General features: G+C 40.7%; 1 protein-coding gene across 6 annotated transcripts in view; it reads right to left on the bottom strand.

The window, feature by feature from the left end:
• Positions 1–18,676, bottom strand: part of DCAF1 (DDB1 and CUL4 associated factor 1) — an 83,334-nt gene that overhangs the window by 33,461 nt on the left and 31,197 nt on the right. For all 6 annotated transcript variants that reach the window (XR_006965391.1, XR_006965390.1, XR_006965389.1 and 3 more), the window contains exons 7-14: positions 16,455–16,967; positions 16,037–16,138; positions 11,332–11,490; positions 9,432–9,611; positions 8,402–8,611; positions 7,577–7,746; positions 2,892–3,016; positions 480–1,743 (exon numbers count right to left, since the gene is read on the bottom strand). Coding sequence is in view for 3 of the 6 variants with exons in the window: in XM_047097654.1 (XP_046953610.1) it covers positions 480–1,743; positions 2,892–3,016; positions 7,577–7,746; positions 8,402–8,611; positions 9,432–9,611; positions 11,332–11,490; positions 16,037–16,138; positions 16,455–16,967 (2,723 nt within the window). In the remaining 3 variants the exon portion in view is untranslated. The remainder of the gene's footprint in view (positions 1–479; positions 1,744–2,891; positions 3,017–7,576; positions 7,747–8,401; positions 8,612–9,431; positions 9,612–11,331; positions 11,491–16,036; positions 16,139–16,454; positions 16,968–18,676) is intronic.

Raw genomic sequence — 18,676 nt, forward strand, 5'->3', positions numbered from 1 at the left:
AAATGGGTTCTCCCAAAATATCATAGTGACCTTCAGTGCTTCCTTTTCATTTTAAGTGAGAGAAAAGGACCTCCACTTCCAAGTTTTAACAATAACAAAAGTCCTCATATTTAAAACTTGTGATCCCCTCATCTTTATGTGAGATTTGTAAAGAATCAGAACAGGAAACAACTGGACCATCACAAAAACAAGTTTGGGAGTCTAGTTAGGAACAGAATGTTGCATGAGTTCTAGAAAACACACTAGTTGTAACAAGAACACAGAGTATCCTTATCCTAATAATATCCTAACAATAACAATCACATAAGGAACCCCTGGTTGACAAAAGGGGGTACAGTCACATTACTCATGTATTTACACAAAGTGACAATCACTGGTATTTCAGACCAACAAATAGTCCAGCTTTCTGGAATCATCACACTTTGATTTAAATAGAAGAATCATTCCAATTCCCAGGTAGTGAGGTGGCCTCTCCTTACCTGCTAAAGATAAGGTGCCTATCAAAGCATCCGCCATCCACCCCTCCATACTTTGGAAATGATGCCCTGCGGTTTAGCCTTGAGGTAAAGTTTATTGGCGCTTGCCGCCTCTGTTTTGGCTCAGGACACTGATGAGGAGTAAAGAGGGAGAAAGGTGGGCAGGTGGCAACTGGGTTCTTGCAGCGAGCATGCTGCTCTCTAAGATATTCTGTGATGATACTGTCCAGCGTAGGTGGGGAAGGAAGATGTCTGTCCAACTGCTTTTTTATGGCTGGGCTTTGGCTATAGGCGCCATGGTCCGACTTCTGCCGCAACACTCTGATTTTCCTGCCATTGCAGGGTGATGGCCTCTCTCTGATAAAACTGATCCTACCAATCAAGGGGGAATTGCCTGCATAAGATGGGCCAGGCAAGGCTAGTGAACCTTGGGGGGCCCGTGGCTGAGGATGGGCAGTGGGGGCAGGAGGGGCAGTGGCACCCACAGAAGCATGGCTGCCCAGTCGAGTTGCAATGCCATTGGCGATGCGAGGTGTTCGGGGAAGAGAGACAGGAGAAGCAGCAGCAGTGACTGGGGTGAAGGCAGAAGAATGAGAAGCGGCAGTCATGGGCAAGTCAGCCTCTTTCGTCAGCACGGTTGCTGTCTCCCCAAGCCCTTTAGAAATGAGATGGTTACGTATCAACAGAAGCAGCTCTTTCTCAGGGAAGGAAATCCTTGACTGGGCAACAACATCTGCTTTTTGCAGTCGTGCCAGAGACACATCAGTGCCAATGAGAAGAGGCTTTCCTGACACTCGTTCAATGAGCTCAGCAGCATACTTGCAGAACTTGACATGGTCACTGCGCTTGTCCTGCAGCACAGGCTCCTTCATCAACTGCTGGATCTGGCAGCTGCTGAAAAGGGGCAGTTTGCTGATGATCTGCCGGACAGTGCTACTGCGAGAAAGGCCCACTAGGGCCTTGCAGGCCAGAGCCCTTATCTGGTCTGCATCAGTGATGGGCATCTTGATGGATAATAAGGACAGGAGCACCTTGATGCCATTGTTGGACTGAACCACATTCCACATCTTGGCCAGGGTGTGCTCGCTACTTTTCGGAGTCTGAGGCAGCTTTCTCCGAGGAGTTCCAGAGATAAACTTGCCAATACTGGAAATTCGGTTATCCGGGCCACAAACACAATTGATGATAATCTGAAGTGCTGACTTCTGAATTTCAGCATCATGGATAAAGAACTCACCCTCAGCCACTCCCAAAATAATGCTGATACCTATTGGGGAGAAATACAAAACATTTTATATTGTTCTTCAAAAAACTAACAGCCAAATTCAATGATTGTTCCAGAGTCAAAATTTAGACTTCGATTCATTTTGTTCCACCTGAAACTACTGTACCATTTTATTAAAGGACAAGTAACTTTTTGAATAAAATACAATCAGTTCTACTACAATATAGCTTCATGATACAATACTTCATATGCAGTTGTTAAACAGGGGAATGAGGTCAGTATTATGTGGAAGTTACCAGGGTCATGTGCAATTTTTCCTGGGTTAAGGGGAGCAAAAATAGCAGGAATAAATTAAAACCTTTAGCAGAAAGGAGAAAAACCCTCAGCCTGGCTGCCACAATGGCATCAGGAACCCTTTCTGCTATATATGAAGAAAGTTAAAAACAAGTGGCTGCATCTCAGGCTTTCTCCCCAAAGTGGTACACCCCAAGACCCACAGCCAGTCATACCACTTCCCATGCTCACCTTAGCAGGAGCCCTTACCTGACCTGTTCTTAATACGATACATTTTCCTTTTATTATGTATGATAGCTTCTGTCCATTCTGAGCTGCTTGCCAATTACGGAGTTAGGGCTCAGATTACAAAGTTGCTTTAAGTTTTCTACTGTCTGCCCTAACCCATTTTTCCCATAAACTTTATTTTTGGCATAAGACTCTGCAGAGTACAGGTTTTCAAGAATGAACTTGTACCATCATAGCACATGTATCACTTAGAAAACCTGAGTTCACCAACACAACTGATTCCCTTATATAGGGGCAACTGGGTGGTTCAGTCAGTTAAGATTCCGACTCGGCTCAGGTCATGATCTCGCAGTTCATGAATTCGAGCCCCACGTTGGGCTCTGTGCTGACAGCTCAGAGCCTGGAGCCTGCTTCAGATTGTGTGTCTCCTCTCTCTGTCCCACTCCCACTCGTGCAGTGTGCATGTGTCTCTCTCTCAAAAATAAACAAACATTAAAAATAATAATAAAAACAAATAAAAGTGTATAGCACAACTTAGATGGGACAAGGCATTCTCCACTACTACCTTCTGCTCTAATATTGCAAATCAGGTATACAACTACGGCCAGAATTGCAAAAGAAAACAAATCCAGACCAAGCAATCACAAAAACGGAAAGGTACAACCTACCTACAGTGGAGACGGTGGAGCCAGCCTCATCTAGCACATCCACTGATTCTGCCAACTGCAGCTGGATTTTTGGCACAACAGTGAGAATAGCCAGAACATCCAAAGCAAAGCGCACAGTATCATTCCTGGACAGGAAAAACAATTAGTTAAACGGAAACTAGGAGACAATCAAAACAAAAAAGTTAAACTGAGATACAGAATAGATCAGAACTACTACCTATGTGGCTCTGTCCCTAGCCAAGACATGAAGAGAGCATTTGTAAGTCACCATGACATTACTTTCAAAACAGTGGGGATGGAATTTTCCCCACTGCTAAAATTAAAAACAAAGGATAATCCCCAATGCTGGTAAGGATGTATAAGGACAAATGCTCTCAAACTTTTGGTGGGAGTACAAATAGGACCCTCATTTTGAAAAACAATCTAGATGGGGCGCCTGGGTGGCGCAGTCGGTTAAGCGTCCGACTTCAGCCAGGTCACGATCTCGCGGTCCGTGAGTTCGAGCCCCGCGTCGGGCTCTGGGCTGATGGCTCAGAGCCTGGAGCCTGTTTCCGATTCCGTGTCTCCCTCTCTCTCTGCCCCTCCCCCGTTCATGCTCTGTCTCTCTCTGTCCCAAAAATAAATAAAACGTTGAAAAAAAAAAAAAAAAAAGAAAAACAATCTAGAAATAGGAAACAAGATTCTAAAAATGTGCCTAAGCTTTAGCCCAGGAATTTCACCTGGAAGAATTTGTCCTAAGGAAATAATCAGAAATACAAACAAGGGGCGCCTGGGTGGCTCAGTTGGTTGAGCGACCGACTTCGGCTCAGGTCATGATCTCACGGTTCGTGAGTTCAAGCCCCGAGTTGGGCTCTGTGCTGGCAGCTCGGAGCCTGGAGCCTGCTTCAGATTCTGTGTCTTCCTCTCTCTCTGCCCCTCCCCCACTCATGCTCTGTCTCTCTCTGTCTCAGAAATAAATAAACATTAAAAAAAATTAAAAAAAAAAAGAAATACAAACAAGCATTTATGTGTTAAGATGTCCATTATCACATCATTTAAAATAACAAAAGAATTATAAAACCTACACAGATAGTAGGAACACATGTGTGTTAAGTTATAGTACACTCATCTGATGAACTATTCTGCAGCTATGGACAACCCTTCTCAAAGAATTCTAAAGGACAAAGGGAGAGGCTCAAAATACAACATTAATAAAATAGAAAACATAAGATATAAAATTTTAAGTCTGACGGGGCGCCTGGGTGGCGCAGTCGGTTAAGCATCCGACTTCAGCCAGGTCACGATCTCGCGGTCCGTGAGTTGGAGCCCCGCGTCAGGCTCTGGGCTGATGGCTCAGAGCCTGGAGCCTGTTTCCGATTCTGTGTCTCCCTCTCTCTCTGCCCCTCCCCCGTTCATGCTCTGTCTCTCTCTGTCCCAAAAATAAATAAAAACGTTGAAAAAAAAAATTAAAAAAAAAAAAAATTTTAAGTCTGACCATACCAAGTATTGATAAAAAGGCAGAGAAATGAGAATCCCCATATCCTGCTGTTGAGATGAAAATGGTAAAGCAACATCCAATAAAGATGAAATGCAGGCACCCTACAATCCAGCTATATACATCATATCCCCAGAGAGACCCCAAAAGGAGGTATGTGGTATCATTCATTTGATAGCAAAAAAGGAAGTAACAAACACTAAATGTCCATCAATAGGGTAATAAACTAATATAGAAACACGTGAATTCAAATAAATATCAACATATATACATCTCAAAAACACAAGGTTGAAAAAAGCAAGTTGCAAAAGATGCATACAGGATAACATATAATTTAAAAACATACAAAGGAGTATTATATTATTGCTTATACACACACGTGTGTGGTATAAAAGTATGAATGGAGAGATATACTCCAAATTCAGAAGATTGGTCACTATGGAGAGGCAGAAAAAGGAATTGAGAAAGAAGCAAATAATGCCACCACATGCCAACACTGCATATTGGGTTGTTATGTTAGTCTCTGTACATTTTGTATATTGAATTATTTCATAAAAAGATGAATTTGGTTAAATTCTATGATCTCAATTAGGTATATTTACACACATTATGGAAAAAAGACTAGAGAAATTAACAGTAGCTGAAAATCATTTCCTTCTCTAAGGATCTGTATATTCTAAACAGAAACAAGTATTTGATTTTTAGAAACAAACTTTTAAAGGACACATTCCCAATATATTTATATTTTCTTTGTAATCAAATATGAATTTGCCACTCAAAAAATGTATTTATAACATTCCTAGTTATCTTCTGAGCTTTCATCATCTTTTCAACAAAGTTCAAGTGAATATAATAATCTACTTTAATACTCTAAAACAGTGGTTCTCAGGGCACCTGTATGGCTTGGTCAGTTAAGGGTCCGACTCTTGATACTGGCTCAGATCATGATCTCACAGTCATGAGATCAAGCCCCACGTTGGGCTCACAACAGAGTGTGGAGCCTGCTTGGGATTCTCTCTCTCTGCCCCTCCCCACTCACACTCTCTCAAAATAAATACTTAAAACTTAAATAATAAAAGTAAAACACAGTTCTCCAAGTGTGGTTAGGGGAACCCAGTGATCTCTGAGACCCTTTGAGACAGTCCCCTGATATAAAAACTATTTTCAGGGGCGCCTGGGTAGCTCAGTTTGTTAAGCATCCTGGTTTCGGCTCAGGTCATCATCTTGAGGTTCATGGGTTCGAGCCCCATATTGGGCACTACGCTGACCATGTGAAGCCTGGGTGGGATCCTCCCTCCCTCTGCCCTCCCTGGCGCGCGTGCATGCTTTCTTTCTCTCTCTCTCATAAAATAACCTAAAAAAATTTTTTTAATTATTTTCATAATAATACCAGGATGTTAGTTTCCTTTCTCACTTTCATTCTCTCACAAGTGGCTACTAGAGCTTTCTGAGGCTATGTCATGTGTGATGTCACAAAAGAGTGAATGCAGAAGCAAATATGAGATATTAGGCAGACATTTAAAAACCTTGCTGAAATCATCTGGTTTTATTCTGGAAGCTTTTCATAAAAAATGCTAATGTGTAACGGGGTTAAGATTATTTTTAAGTAAATTCGTATTTTTACATTTACTCAGTTTTACTTTCTAATTGTTAAATATCAACAGATTTACCACAAAAACAAAAGCTCTTTGGGGTTCTCAATTTTTAATACAATAAAAGGGTCCTGAGACCAAAAAGTTTTAAAATGGCTGCTCCAAAAGTTATCTCCCTAGATTTACTATCCTGGCGTTTCACAAACAAGCCATATGCACCCTAAATAAGGCAGTCTTGTCTTTATGACAATGAATGGATAGGGAAAGAAGGTAAAGAATCACTCTTCATAAACTTTGTTACTGTCTTCTCTTCAGATTCTATCTTTTCCAAAATATAACTTTCTCTGATATCACACTCAAGTAGAACCCAAACTCCTGATTCTATCAGCTGTCCTTTTCTGAGCCTCATCCTGTTGTGCCCTGACTGCTTTTAACTGAATTGTGAAAATCATAAAAGCACAAAATACAGTTTTCTATGAAACAAGATTATGTGTGGCTGTCAGTCAGGAGAGAGATGTTTAAAGTCTAAGTACCAAAAAAAAAAAAAAAAAAAAAGTACTGAACTGCAGTCTCAAGACAGGACTTCAAACCCACCTCTGCAGCTGTGTAAATTACATAACTTCTATAAGAGCACAGACCTTGATCCCCATCTCTTGTGCAGTATTCATAATCATCAGAACCATATATATAAACAAACATTCTGTAAATTAAAAATATTATCTTCCGGGGGCACCTGGGTGGCTCAGTCGGGTTAAGTGTCCGACTTCGGCTCAGGTCATGATCTCATGGTTCATGGGTTCGAGCCCCTTATCGGGCTCTGTGATGACAGCTCAGAGCCTGAAGCCTGCTTTGGATTCTGTGTCTTCCTCTCTCCCTGCCCCTCCTCTGATCATGCTCTGTCTCTCTCTCTCTCAAAAATAAAGCGGGGCGCCTGGGTGGCGCAGTCGGTTAAGCGTCCGACTTCAGCCAGGTCACGATCTCGCGGTCCGGGAGTTCGAGCCCCGCGTCAGGCTCTGGGCTGATGGCTCAGAGCCTGGAGCCTGTTTCCGATTCTGTGTCTCCCTCTCTCTCTGCTCCTCCCCCGTTCATGCTCTGTCTCTCTCTGTCCCAAAAATAAATAAACGTTGAAAAAAAAATTAAAAAAAAAAAAAAAAAAAGAAAGATTTTTAAAAGTTAAGAAAAAACAGATTATCTTCGTAGGGGCACCTGGATGGCTCAGTCAAGCATCTGACTTCGGCTCAGGTCATGATCTCATGATTCGTGGGTTCGAGCCCCACATCAGGCTCTCTGCTGTCATCGCAGAGCCTGCTTTGGATCCTCTAACTCTCTCTCTCCACCACTCCCCCACTAGCGTATGCACACATGCACACGCACTCTCTCAAAAATAAACATTTAAATCATATATGTATATATATATGTGTGTGTGTATATACATACGTATATATGTATATACGTATGTATATACACATTATCCTCTTTAATCTACTTTCTCAGATTCACACCCAAAATTTCAATTCAGTTCAACAAATGTTTGCTAAGCATACACTATATACAAAACCAATATCACCTTAACCAAAAGGCAGAATCTAACTTCATTTAAAACCTCTCTCTAATCCCACCTTGCATAATAGGTCTTCCAATTGCAGGCAATAGAAATAAGCTGCAACAAGAGTTGAACACAAGAAAGTTTCAGGAAGACTTCAGCTGGTTCCCAATATAGTTGCGCTGGACCATACTCTATCAAAAACTCCATCATTTCCACAATCTGTTCATGAGTATATGAACACGCCTATAGGGAGAGATGCATATTATTAAAGAACTCTATTACCTGCTTGCTACCTTCCTCATCACAGCTCAGTAGTGAACAAGTTTTGATAAACCTAAGTAATAACAGCTTTCAAATTTCACAATTGAGTCAATAGCTCACATGTGAAATAATGAATATGTTTAATCTTTTACTTATAATTAGACTCATAATACATTTTGCCCAAAAAAGGTAACAAAATGTTCACAACTTGTTGGTACATATATTTCACAACTTGAAAAAGAAGTACCACATAAAATAACTGGTTTGTTTTCCATTTGTGATTTTTAAAATACATCTTTATTCCAAAACACATCAAGAAAGTTAAAAAATGATACAGAAGTGGAGTAACAGACGTGCCCTTTCAGAAAAAGAATTCCACACAGAAGGAGGCAGGATATCTAGTACTTTTCATAGAAGAAAGCCCTTTTATACACACTTCAGTTCATCTTTTAGTAGCAACTTACAACTAGGAGCAAAACAAGTCCCTGATACATCCATGTTCAAGTATTCTGCCTCTACACAAGGCAAGTATAATCCAACAATGTACATACTGCATAAACTCCATTGATCTCAATGAGTGTTAGGCCCAACAATGCTGTAAGAGTTAACTTTTCCTTTTATGGCAAGGTCCTCTCACCTTGTATGGGGGTTGAGGATGGACAAGAATGCCACCCTCAGTCCTCTGAAGTGACTGTTTTACTTGTTCCAATTTAATGGCCAGGTGAGCCTCAAAGTACTTGCGCAAGGCCATGCAGGTATGTTTCCCAGTTTGGCGGCTAGCAAATATTTCATCATCACTCAGAAGTGCACCCTGATCTTCCAAATTTAGAATCTCCAAAGTACTGATCTATTAGGAAAGAGACAAAAAGATGGGGAAAAAGGGAAGGAAGGAAAAAACAGAAAGAAAAAAGTAAAAGGAGGAAAAGGATTACAGTAAACTTTTATGCTCAACAAGACTAACAAACATCAAAGCACATTTGTCTATAAAACATGTTAAGAGTTGCCATATATAAGCAAAACATTAAACAGTTACTGAAAAATTGCATAGCTTGTAATCATGTTGAAAGACATTCAGGCACAAAACCACTGCTTTAAGAAAGACCAAGATTGGGGCGCCTGGGTGGCGCAGTCGGTTGGGCATCCGACTTCAGCCAGGTCACGGTCTCGCGGTCCGTGAGTTCGAGCCCCGCGTCGGGCTCTGGGCTGATGGCTCGGAGCCTGGAGCCTGTTTCCGATTCTGTGTCTCCCTCTCTCTCTGCCCCTCCCCGGTTCATGCTCTGTCTCTCTCTGTCCCAAAAATAAATAAAAAACGTTGAAGAAAGATCAAGATTATCAACACAATTCCCCCTATGAGATTACTATATTCAAGGCAAGTCTACAATGGCAGAGTCCTCTAATCGCTTAAGAGAAGTAAAAGACTTCATTCACAAAAAATGATAGCAAAATTCTTCCAGTCAAAAGCTGCTTCTTGGGGAGCCTGGCTGGCTCACTTGGTGGAGCAAGTGATTCTTGATCTCAGGGTTGTCAGTTCGAATCCCACATTAGGTGCTGAGATTACTTAAAAATGAAATCTTAAAAAAAAGGTTCCTCTCTTCAACACTACTGAAAGGCAGCCAAGACAAGATAGACCCCTATTCCTCACAAAAAGAAGCCACTGAGAACCTCACCAAATTCACCAGACGACGAAGACCATCATAGCGGTCAAAGAGCTCCAACACAGCCCGGAAGGAGAAGCAAATTGAGAAAAACATGGTAGCATGGCAGCATCCTGAGGCATGAGAACATTCCATTAACCACAGAGTATAGTTCACCACGTCAGACAGAACATTGTGGGGATGCATACAAACCTGCAAAAAATAAAACAGTTTTTAAAAATTTCAGGCAAAGGAACCTTTAAAAAGGGATGAAAAATTCACCACTGTAGCTAGCTATCTGTGCAGAATACAACGATCATCACTAATGCAGTCATTCGGAGTTTAAAACTTAAGTAAGTTACAAATGAAATTCTGTAACAATCTATTCCAAACTGAACACCCTAAATTTAGATACTTAAATTTGAGCTATTTACTGAATGCCAAATTTTGCAAATATTTACATCCTCTAATGCTCACAGTGCTCAGTTCCATAGGGTATCAGTTCCCACTTAGAAGGTAAGAGGGTGTCTGAATGGTTCAGTTAGTTAAGCATCCAACTCTTTTTTGTTTGTTTTAGAGAGAGAGAGAGAGAGAGAGAGAGCGCAATCGGGGGAGGGACAAAAAGAGAATCCTAAGCAGGCTCTGCACTGCCAGCATGGAGCCCAATGTGGGGCTCAAACCCACGAACGAGGAGATCATGACCTGAGCTGAAATCAAGAGTCAGACACTTAGCCAACTGAGCCACACAAGTGCCCCATAAGCATCCAATTCTTGATTTCAGCTCAGGTCATGATCTCACAGTAGTGAGACTGAGCCCAGAGATGGCTCTGTGCTGGGTGTGGAGCCTGCCTAAGATTTTGTCTCTCTCTGCCCCTCCCCAGCTCACATGTTTTGTCTCACTCTCAAAAAATAAAATAAAATAAAAAAGATGAGAAAGAAGCTCAAAGAGATAAGAGAATATCCATGGGTGATAAAAGTGACTTGAGCCTTCTGATACTAAAGTCTACAAGTTTGTTATCCATCCACTCACTGATTCGTTTCACATACATTTCGATGTCTCCTATGGATCAAAATGTCTCCTACGGATCAATGAATTCTAAAGCATTCCCCAGGTTTACTTTTTTATCTTAGCCATAATTAATTTTGTATACACACCTACAGATTAAGTTACTATTCTCAAAAGAATACATATCTTTGCATAGTATTGATCACAAAAGGGAAAAAATTAAAACTAAAACATTACTTTATTAACAAATATGCAAAGATGAATCAAGACATAGCTCAAGAAGAATTTACCAACTTCACTCTACCAGAAGAGCCAAAACACACAGAACATTAGAAAAAATATTCCAGGCATGGAAATGATAAGAGCTTCCCTAGGTGTGTCTAGGGACCCACTACTTTTCAAATGTAACTCATTCACATTTTTTTTTTTAAATCACTAAATAAACAAGTCTTAACTGGAAAAACAGAAGAACCAGATGGGGAAACTCTGGAGCCCTGAGAACAACGGGAATTATTTTATCTCCACCACACATTATTTGTTAACACATACAAAGCATCATCTGTTTTTATAATAGATTGACTCTAAAACCCAAAATATAACTCCATTAACAACATCTGACAAGAACCCAAGAACTAATACTAATTCAACAGAAATGGCAAAAACTAAATAAAGCCCCTAGACCTCAATCTACCTTGCTTTTTTTTTTTTAATTCAAATAGGAGAAAAAACAATCTTTTGTAAACAATTTTACATTTTTAGAATGCTTTGTGAAAGCCATATATTCATCATGTTCTCTGCTTCTTTCATTAAAATTATTTTCATTAAAATTTCATTAAGAAACTCCCAACTACTCATTTTTTTCTGTGAAGGTGCTAAAAAGTCTCCTCACCCAATCCCATTCCCAAACTCTAAATGGACTGGACTTACTCTTTCCATGGCATCCTGGTTGTAGGACAGGTAATACAAGCACATGGATACACCAGTTGCAGCCATAGAAGGACGAGGAATTTCCAGTAATTTCTGTACTCCACCATGCGCAACAAACTCTGTGGCAAACTTGTTATGGAGCAGGAGAGATGCAAGATGCTAAACAAAGAGGACACATGTTACTGTGGAAGGATCTAGAATAATCACAAAATCTTTTCACAAAACATTAAATCAAGCTGCTAAATAAAAGGAATCCTCTGAAATAGACAACCACTCCCTCACAACAGAAATAAAACCAGTACTGCTTAAAGGGAAATAAAAAAACAGAGAAAACCCTCTATGGTATGTGAATTATATCTCAATAAAGCTGAGGGGGGAAAAAAACCTATGAAGATTTCCTAACATCCCCTTCTAACACCAAAGGTTTTCATAAAGGTGAAAAACAAGAAATGAAAAATACTGCCATAAACAATGACATAGTCCCACAACCATTTTATTATTACATAGCTTCCCTAAAGGATTTTTCTTAACCTTCCCATTTTAATCCTTTTAAATATAATCAGCTCTATGTTCTAGTTTTGGCTCAGTCAGACTTATCATCTAATAAAATACCAAACTTTGTCTTCTTTTTTTTTTTTTTTTTAATTTTATTTTTAATGTTATTATTTTTGAAGGAGAGAGACAGAGCATCAGTAGGGGAGGAACAGAGAGAGAGGGAGACACAGAACTCGAAGCAGGCTCCAGGCTCTAAGCTGTCAGCACAGAGCCCGATGTGGGGCTCGAACTCACGACCGTGAGATCATGACCTGAGCTGAAGTCGGATGCTTAACCAACTGAGCCACCCAGACACCCCAAAATTTTGTATTCTTTTATACTGAACCTCATTATATATAACCCCAAATAACCATCTTCAACAAATTACCAAACTAGCAAATGTTTGGAACTTATCAGAATGCACTTTATTTTTTTTTTAATTTTTTTTTTTCAACGTTTATTTATTTTTGGGACAGAGAGAGACAGAGCATGAACGGGGGAGGGGCAGAGAGAGAGGGAGACACAGAATCGGAAACAGGCTCCAGGCTCTGAGCCATCAGCCCAGAGCCCGATGCGGGGCTCGAACTCACGGACCGCGAGATCGTGACCTGGCTGAAGTCGGACGCTTAACCGACTGCGCCACCCAGGCGCCCCCAGAATGCACTTTAAACAGATCTTTAAAAGCATGTTATCTTTCAAGTTTTGTTAACTTCCTGTTCAGTTCCCACTAGTCTCTCTGGGTAGACCTGGTCTTCTGGGCAATTTTAAAGGCAGGAAGTACAATGCAAGCAGCAGGCTACTTCATGACCTTCAACCCAGGCTAATGTGGACAGGGCCTCGGAAGAACTAGAGCTCCCCCTCGTGTTTCTCGTGCCAAGGTGTCTTCCAGATGGTGAAGCAGGCACAAAGTAGAGACAAAACAGACTGGAAAGTATGTAACTTGATACAAATCTTGCCAGGGTTAATGGCAAAAACAACAGGTATGTACCTTCTTCAGAAGTTCTCTCAACACCCAGATTCAGACTAATCCTCATATATAATTCAAATCTCTTACCTCTTTACTCTTTTTGTCTGTTATCCAGGTCTGTCCTCCAAGTAGCTAAACCACATATGGTTCCCTGACAACCCTTAGAAGGTGGCATGTAGTTTTTCTCACGTCCCTACCATAAAGTGGCAGTTCCACTACCAGGATAGGTAGAAGAGAAAAGAGAGTAATAAGCAGGTTCAACCTTACCAATACAAAGCCTATAACCTAGATCATTTTGCTCATGTAAGCAAAGATTCTACTTTCTCTCCTTATATTGTATCTCCGTATAAGGTCTGGTTCTTCAAATGACTACATTTTAACCCATTTTTATTTTAACTTCAACACCTATCCCCCTCTCCTATACAACTGAACCTTCCTTTTATTTTTTTTTTTAATTTTTATTTTTTTTTTTCAACGTTTATTTATTTTTGGGACAGAGAGAGACAGAGCATGAACGGGGGAGGGGCAGAGAGAGGGAGACACAGAATCGGAAACAGGCTCCAGGCTCCGAGCCATCAGCCCAGAGCCCGACGCGGGGCTCGAACTCACGGACCGCGAGATCGTGACCTGGCTGAAGTCGGACGCTTAACCGACTGCGCCACCCAGGCGCCCCTGAACCTTCCTTTTAAACAAGAGTACACATCTTTCTACATTATTTCCCTGTAAGAAAGATCTCTTGCAACTTTTCCCTGTTCACCCTTATTTCATTTTCTTTAATCCCCTATGACTCTGCATGGAAATAGTTGAATAACAATATCCATTATAATTCCTCATACATAACCTATGGAAATAGCAACTGCCCAAATCCCCTCTTCCACTATATCCTGGTTCAGGACAGGATGCTGCATCTGAAAGCAAGACCTTTGGACTAGAGAGAACTCTGACCTCTAGCTGCATGCCAATGTTCAAAGTATAATGAATTTACACACACACACACACACACACACACACACACACACACGCTACATCCACACACAGGGATATGTTATACAGGGTATGTCTGACCTCCTCCAAGTTTAAAATTTCTGGCATCTGAAAGGCAACTTTCCTCACCTCCATTTCATTTCAATATACTCTGGAACTCTGCTGTCCAATGCAGTAATCATTGGCCACACGAGACTAATTAAGATAAAAAATTCAATGCCTCAGTGACACTAGCTACATTTTAAGTGCTCATACAGCTAGTAGCCACTGTATTGAAAAGCAGAGACAGGGGCGCCTGGGTGGCGCAGTCGGTTAAGCGTCCGACTTCAGCCAGGTCATGATCTCACGGTCCGTGAGTTCGAGCCCCGCGTCGGGCTCTGGGCTGATGGCTCAGAGTCTGGAGCCTGTTTCCGATTCTGTGTCTCCCTCTCTCTCTGCCCCTCCCCCGTTCATGCTCTGTCTCTCTCTGTCCCAAAAATAAATAAACGTGGAAAAAAAAAAAAGTTAAATTCATGACTGCTAACCTCCAATGGGCAACCCTACCACACATGCCTAGCTTAAAAAAAAAAAAAAAAAGAAAAAAAGAAAAGCAGAGACATAGAAAATTTCCACCATTACTAAAAATTTTTTTCATGTTTATTTTTAAGAGAGAGAGAGAGACACACACACACACACACACACACACACACACACACACACACACACACACAGAGTATGAGTGGGGGAGGGGCAAAGAGCAAGGGTGACACAGAATCTGAAGCAGGCTCCTGGCTCTGAGCTGTCAGCACAGAACCTGACATGGGGCTCGAACTCACAAGCTGTGAGATCATGACCTGAGCTGAAGTCGGATGCTTAACCGACTGAGCCTCCCAGGCGCCCCTCCACCATTACTGAAACTTCTATTGGATAGCATAGCTCTAGAATATCAAAAATAAAGTTGTTTCTTTCTTTCTTTTTTTTTTTTTTTTTCCTTAAAGTTGTAACTTTAAAGAGCCAGAAAGAGCATCACTTCTTTTTTCAGAGGTCTTTTCTGGAAACATTTCTCAGGAAGAAGACAATACTCCTTCCTTTGTGCCCCATACTTTTTCCACAACATCTATAATATCTAAAAGAAATCACAGGCTTACATGACTGTCTTAACCAAACTATAAAGATTTGATTTACCTAATAGTGTAAACATCACAGAAAGGTACTCTGTTCATTAGTTACCTATTGAGTAGAATTGTATGATAGCCACAATGTTATTCATTCAATTTATCTCTCTCCATTCAGATTACTTGAATAAGTATGAATTTCATGGGCTAGCTAACCTGCCCTCCCCTATTTAGTGCCTCTGCAACCTAGGAAGTCCACTTACCTCTACGGAATTTAGGTCTGCCTCTACTTCTTTACTCATTTTCCAATTCACATTTTGTTTACTCTAGATAAGCTAACATCATACGCTATGTAAATAATGAAGAATTCAGAAAAAGTAATGTTGCCTGACAGAGAATATTTAAAAAGTAGGATATAGGGGCGCCTGGGTGGCGCAGTCGGTTGAGCGTCCGACTTCAGCCAGGTCACGATCTCGCGGTCCGTGGGTTCGAGCCCCGCGTCGGGCTCTGGGCTGATGGCTCGGAGCCTGGAGCCTGTTTCCGATTCTGTGTCTCCCTCTCTCTCTGCCCCTCCCCCGTTCATGCTCTGTCTCTCTCTGTCCCAAAAATAAATAAAAACGTTGAAAAAAAAATTTTTTTTAAATAAAAAATAAAAAATAAAAAAAAAATAAAAAGTAGGATATAAGGTACTATACACATAGTTTTCCACTCCTATGCAGCAAAAATAACTGAGGCCATCCCCAGATCTAGATCCACTTTCTACTATTCAACCCTGTAGGACAGACTCCTGAATTTCTGTGAAACCACTTAGTAAGTAAGCCTCATCTCTTTTACAGAAATAGGAAATTTTCAATTGTTACTATTTTGACACCTCTGGCAATGAAAATGCCCTGAGCAATAAAACTCAGAGATGCTATACACCAAAACACATGGGTACATCCATGTCAATAAAACACTCAGTACCTAACATTTTCAAGAATTTTACCCCAAGTGGGGCACCTGGCTGACCCAATCAGTGGAGTGCACGACTCTTGACCTCAAGGCTGTGAGTTTGAGCCCCATGTGAGGTGTACAGATTACTTAAAAAAAAAAAAAAAAAAAAAAAATCTTAAAAAAATTTTTTTACCTTGAGTGCCTCAAATGTAAGCAGGACATCATTAGTCTGTTTCAGGTCAATATAGAACATCATTAATTCCCGTGATCCAAGTTGCATGAATATGGGAAGTAACTGAAATGAAAACAAAAATAAATCTTAACACTGGGTTTATTTTCACATATTTCCTGTTCCATTATGAAGACAAAAGATTTTAAAAAAATGAGGTACCCCCCCACTCCCTTATAAACATACAAACCCACTTTTATCAAATAGACCTACATCTGAAGTGACCTAAGACTTTACCAGTGGCATAAGACTTCACCAGTTTGAGGCAAAGACTTTTCTGTATTAGAGTAAAAACACCTCAGAGTATAAAATGCTACCTAAAATATCTCAGAAATAAGCACTAGTCCCAAAGTGTGAACAGCATTCTTCCCAATAAGCTTACCTCCTGATATTCTCCTAGGGGGGTCAAATACTGGAGAATGAGTCGCTGCTCAATAGCAGGAGTCATAGGATAAAGAGTATAATTGGTGCCAATCACCCAAGGGGACATTTCTGACCAGCTGCTATTAGATAGCTCAACAAACATACGATCTGGATCAGATGCTGAGAAACCCAACTTCTGCTTGGCCTTCCTAAAACTCTCTCTGTCACCCTGTTTTGCTGACTTGTTTTTCCTCAATCCTCCCTCGTCAGGTTTGGCTGCTGAGTTCACTCTACTACTAGTCTTGTGGCCTGAATCAAGATGAAAGGAAATCTCCATGTCCCCAGAGGCTTCCTCTTGTTCACCATCCACTACATCTACAGCCATGTCGCCATAGTCCATATCCACAGCTTCTTCATCCAGAGGCAAAAGGGGTTCAGAGGAGAGCTTTCGCGGGCTGGGACGCTTGTTTTCCTGCCGCAAAGCCACTTCCTGAAGTTGTAGCTCCCTCAGTCTTCGAAGTACTATTGCCACCTATCAACAGATATTGGAATAAAAGGCCTTATTTCTTCTGCATCTTAATTTAAATGAGTCTTAATAAATAATTCTTATTTCCATTTAAGGAGAAGTAGATCCTCATGCAGTTATTTCAGTATCTGGAAATGGCAAAGATTTGATAAATATTTTGACCTAATTCCTACAGCTTAATGAAATAAACAGCTAGAACTCTCATTCCTCATAAAATTTCCCAGAGAACCCAAACCACATTTGCACATCAGACATCATTCATAGCTGATCTATCTGGATCAAGCTGGGCTGGACCATCACACCTGAAGAGGCAGACACTAGACATATACATGATTTTAAAAAAATGTCCAGGGGCGCCTGGGTGGCTCAGTCGGTTGAGCGACTGACTTCGGCTCAGGTCATGATCTCACGATTTGTGAGTTCAAGCCCTGCGTCGGGGTCTGTGCTGAGAGCTCAGAGCCTGGAGCCTGCTTCGGATTCTGTGTCTCCCTCTCTCTGTCCCTCCCCCACTCATGCTCTCTCTCTCTTCGTCTCAGAAATAAACATTAAAAAAAAAAAGTCTGAAAACATGAAGGTTTCTCAAACTTATATCTGTTGTAAATTGCATTGTTAGATATTGCCATCTACATAATTATACAATCTATTTTTCAAGTTCACTACTTTTTCATGTTTTAAGTACTTATTTTATTTTTTGTTTTATTTATTTTTGAGAGAGAAAGACAGGGTGCAAGCAGGGGAGGGGCAGACAGAGTGGGAGACACAGAATCTGAAGCAGGCTCCAGGCTCTGAGCTGTTAGCACAGAGCCCGATGTGGGTCTCTAACCCATGGAACATGAGATCAGGACATGAGCCAAAGTCAGACACTCAACCAAAAGCACCCCTTAAGTACTTATTTTTTGAGCCAACACTAAAATATAGCATTATGCTTAGTTTAAAAAAAAAAAAAAAGAAATTATGCCTGCAATTTACTTCGAACTACATAAAAAAAAAGGATGGTGGATGAATAAAAGAAAAGGTGGATGGATGGATGGGTATGCATGGATATAGTAAAATGTTCACAAACAATTTAAGTGGTATGTACACAGCTGTTCTCTGTAAAATTCTATTTTGCTGTATGTTTGAAAATTTTCATAATCCAAATGTTGGGAAAATAAAGAGAATGCTTCTATTCTTTATCCAGTATAAACGATCATGATCCTTGATAAGATGAAAAATGGCTATTTTCAAGTTAAAAAAAGTAAAATCAAAACTATTATGAAAAGTAATTTTGAGGGGTGCCTGGGTGGCTCAGTCAGTTAAGCATCCAACTCTTGATCTTGGCTCAGGTCATGATCTCACAGTCTGTGAGATCAAGCCCCGCATCGGGCTCTGCACAGACAACACAGAGCCCGCACGGGATTCTCTCTCTCCCTCTCTGCCCCTCCCCAGCTCGCTCTTTCTCTCAGAATACACAGACTTAAAAAAAAAAAAAGTTATCTTGAAATGTCAAAATTATAGCTATATTCCAGTACCATATAATGAATAAGATCTACCTTTTCGAGTTCAGGTAGTAAGGAAAGAACTTGTGAATATTCTCCCACCTTATACAAAAAGTAATTCTTTTTTTATTTTTTTTTTTATTTTATTTTTTTTTAATTTTTTCTTTTCAACGTTTATTTATTTTTGCGACAGAGAGAGACAGAGCATGAACGGGGGAGGGTCAGAGAGAGAGGGAG

This window comes from Lynx rufus, unplaced genomic scaffold (assembly GCF_022079265.1).
Source record: "Lynx rufus isolate CCGP_SWC_20201006 ecotype Redwood Valley unplaced genomic scaffold, mLynRuf1.p SCAF_4, whole genome shotgun sequence".
In the NCBI taxonomy this organism is placed as follows: Eukaryota; Metazoa; Chordata; class Mammalia; order Carnivora; family Felidae; genus Lynx; species Lynx rufus.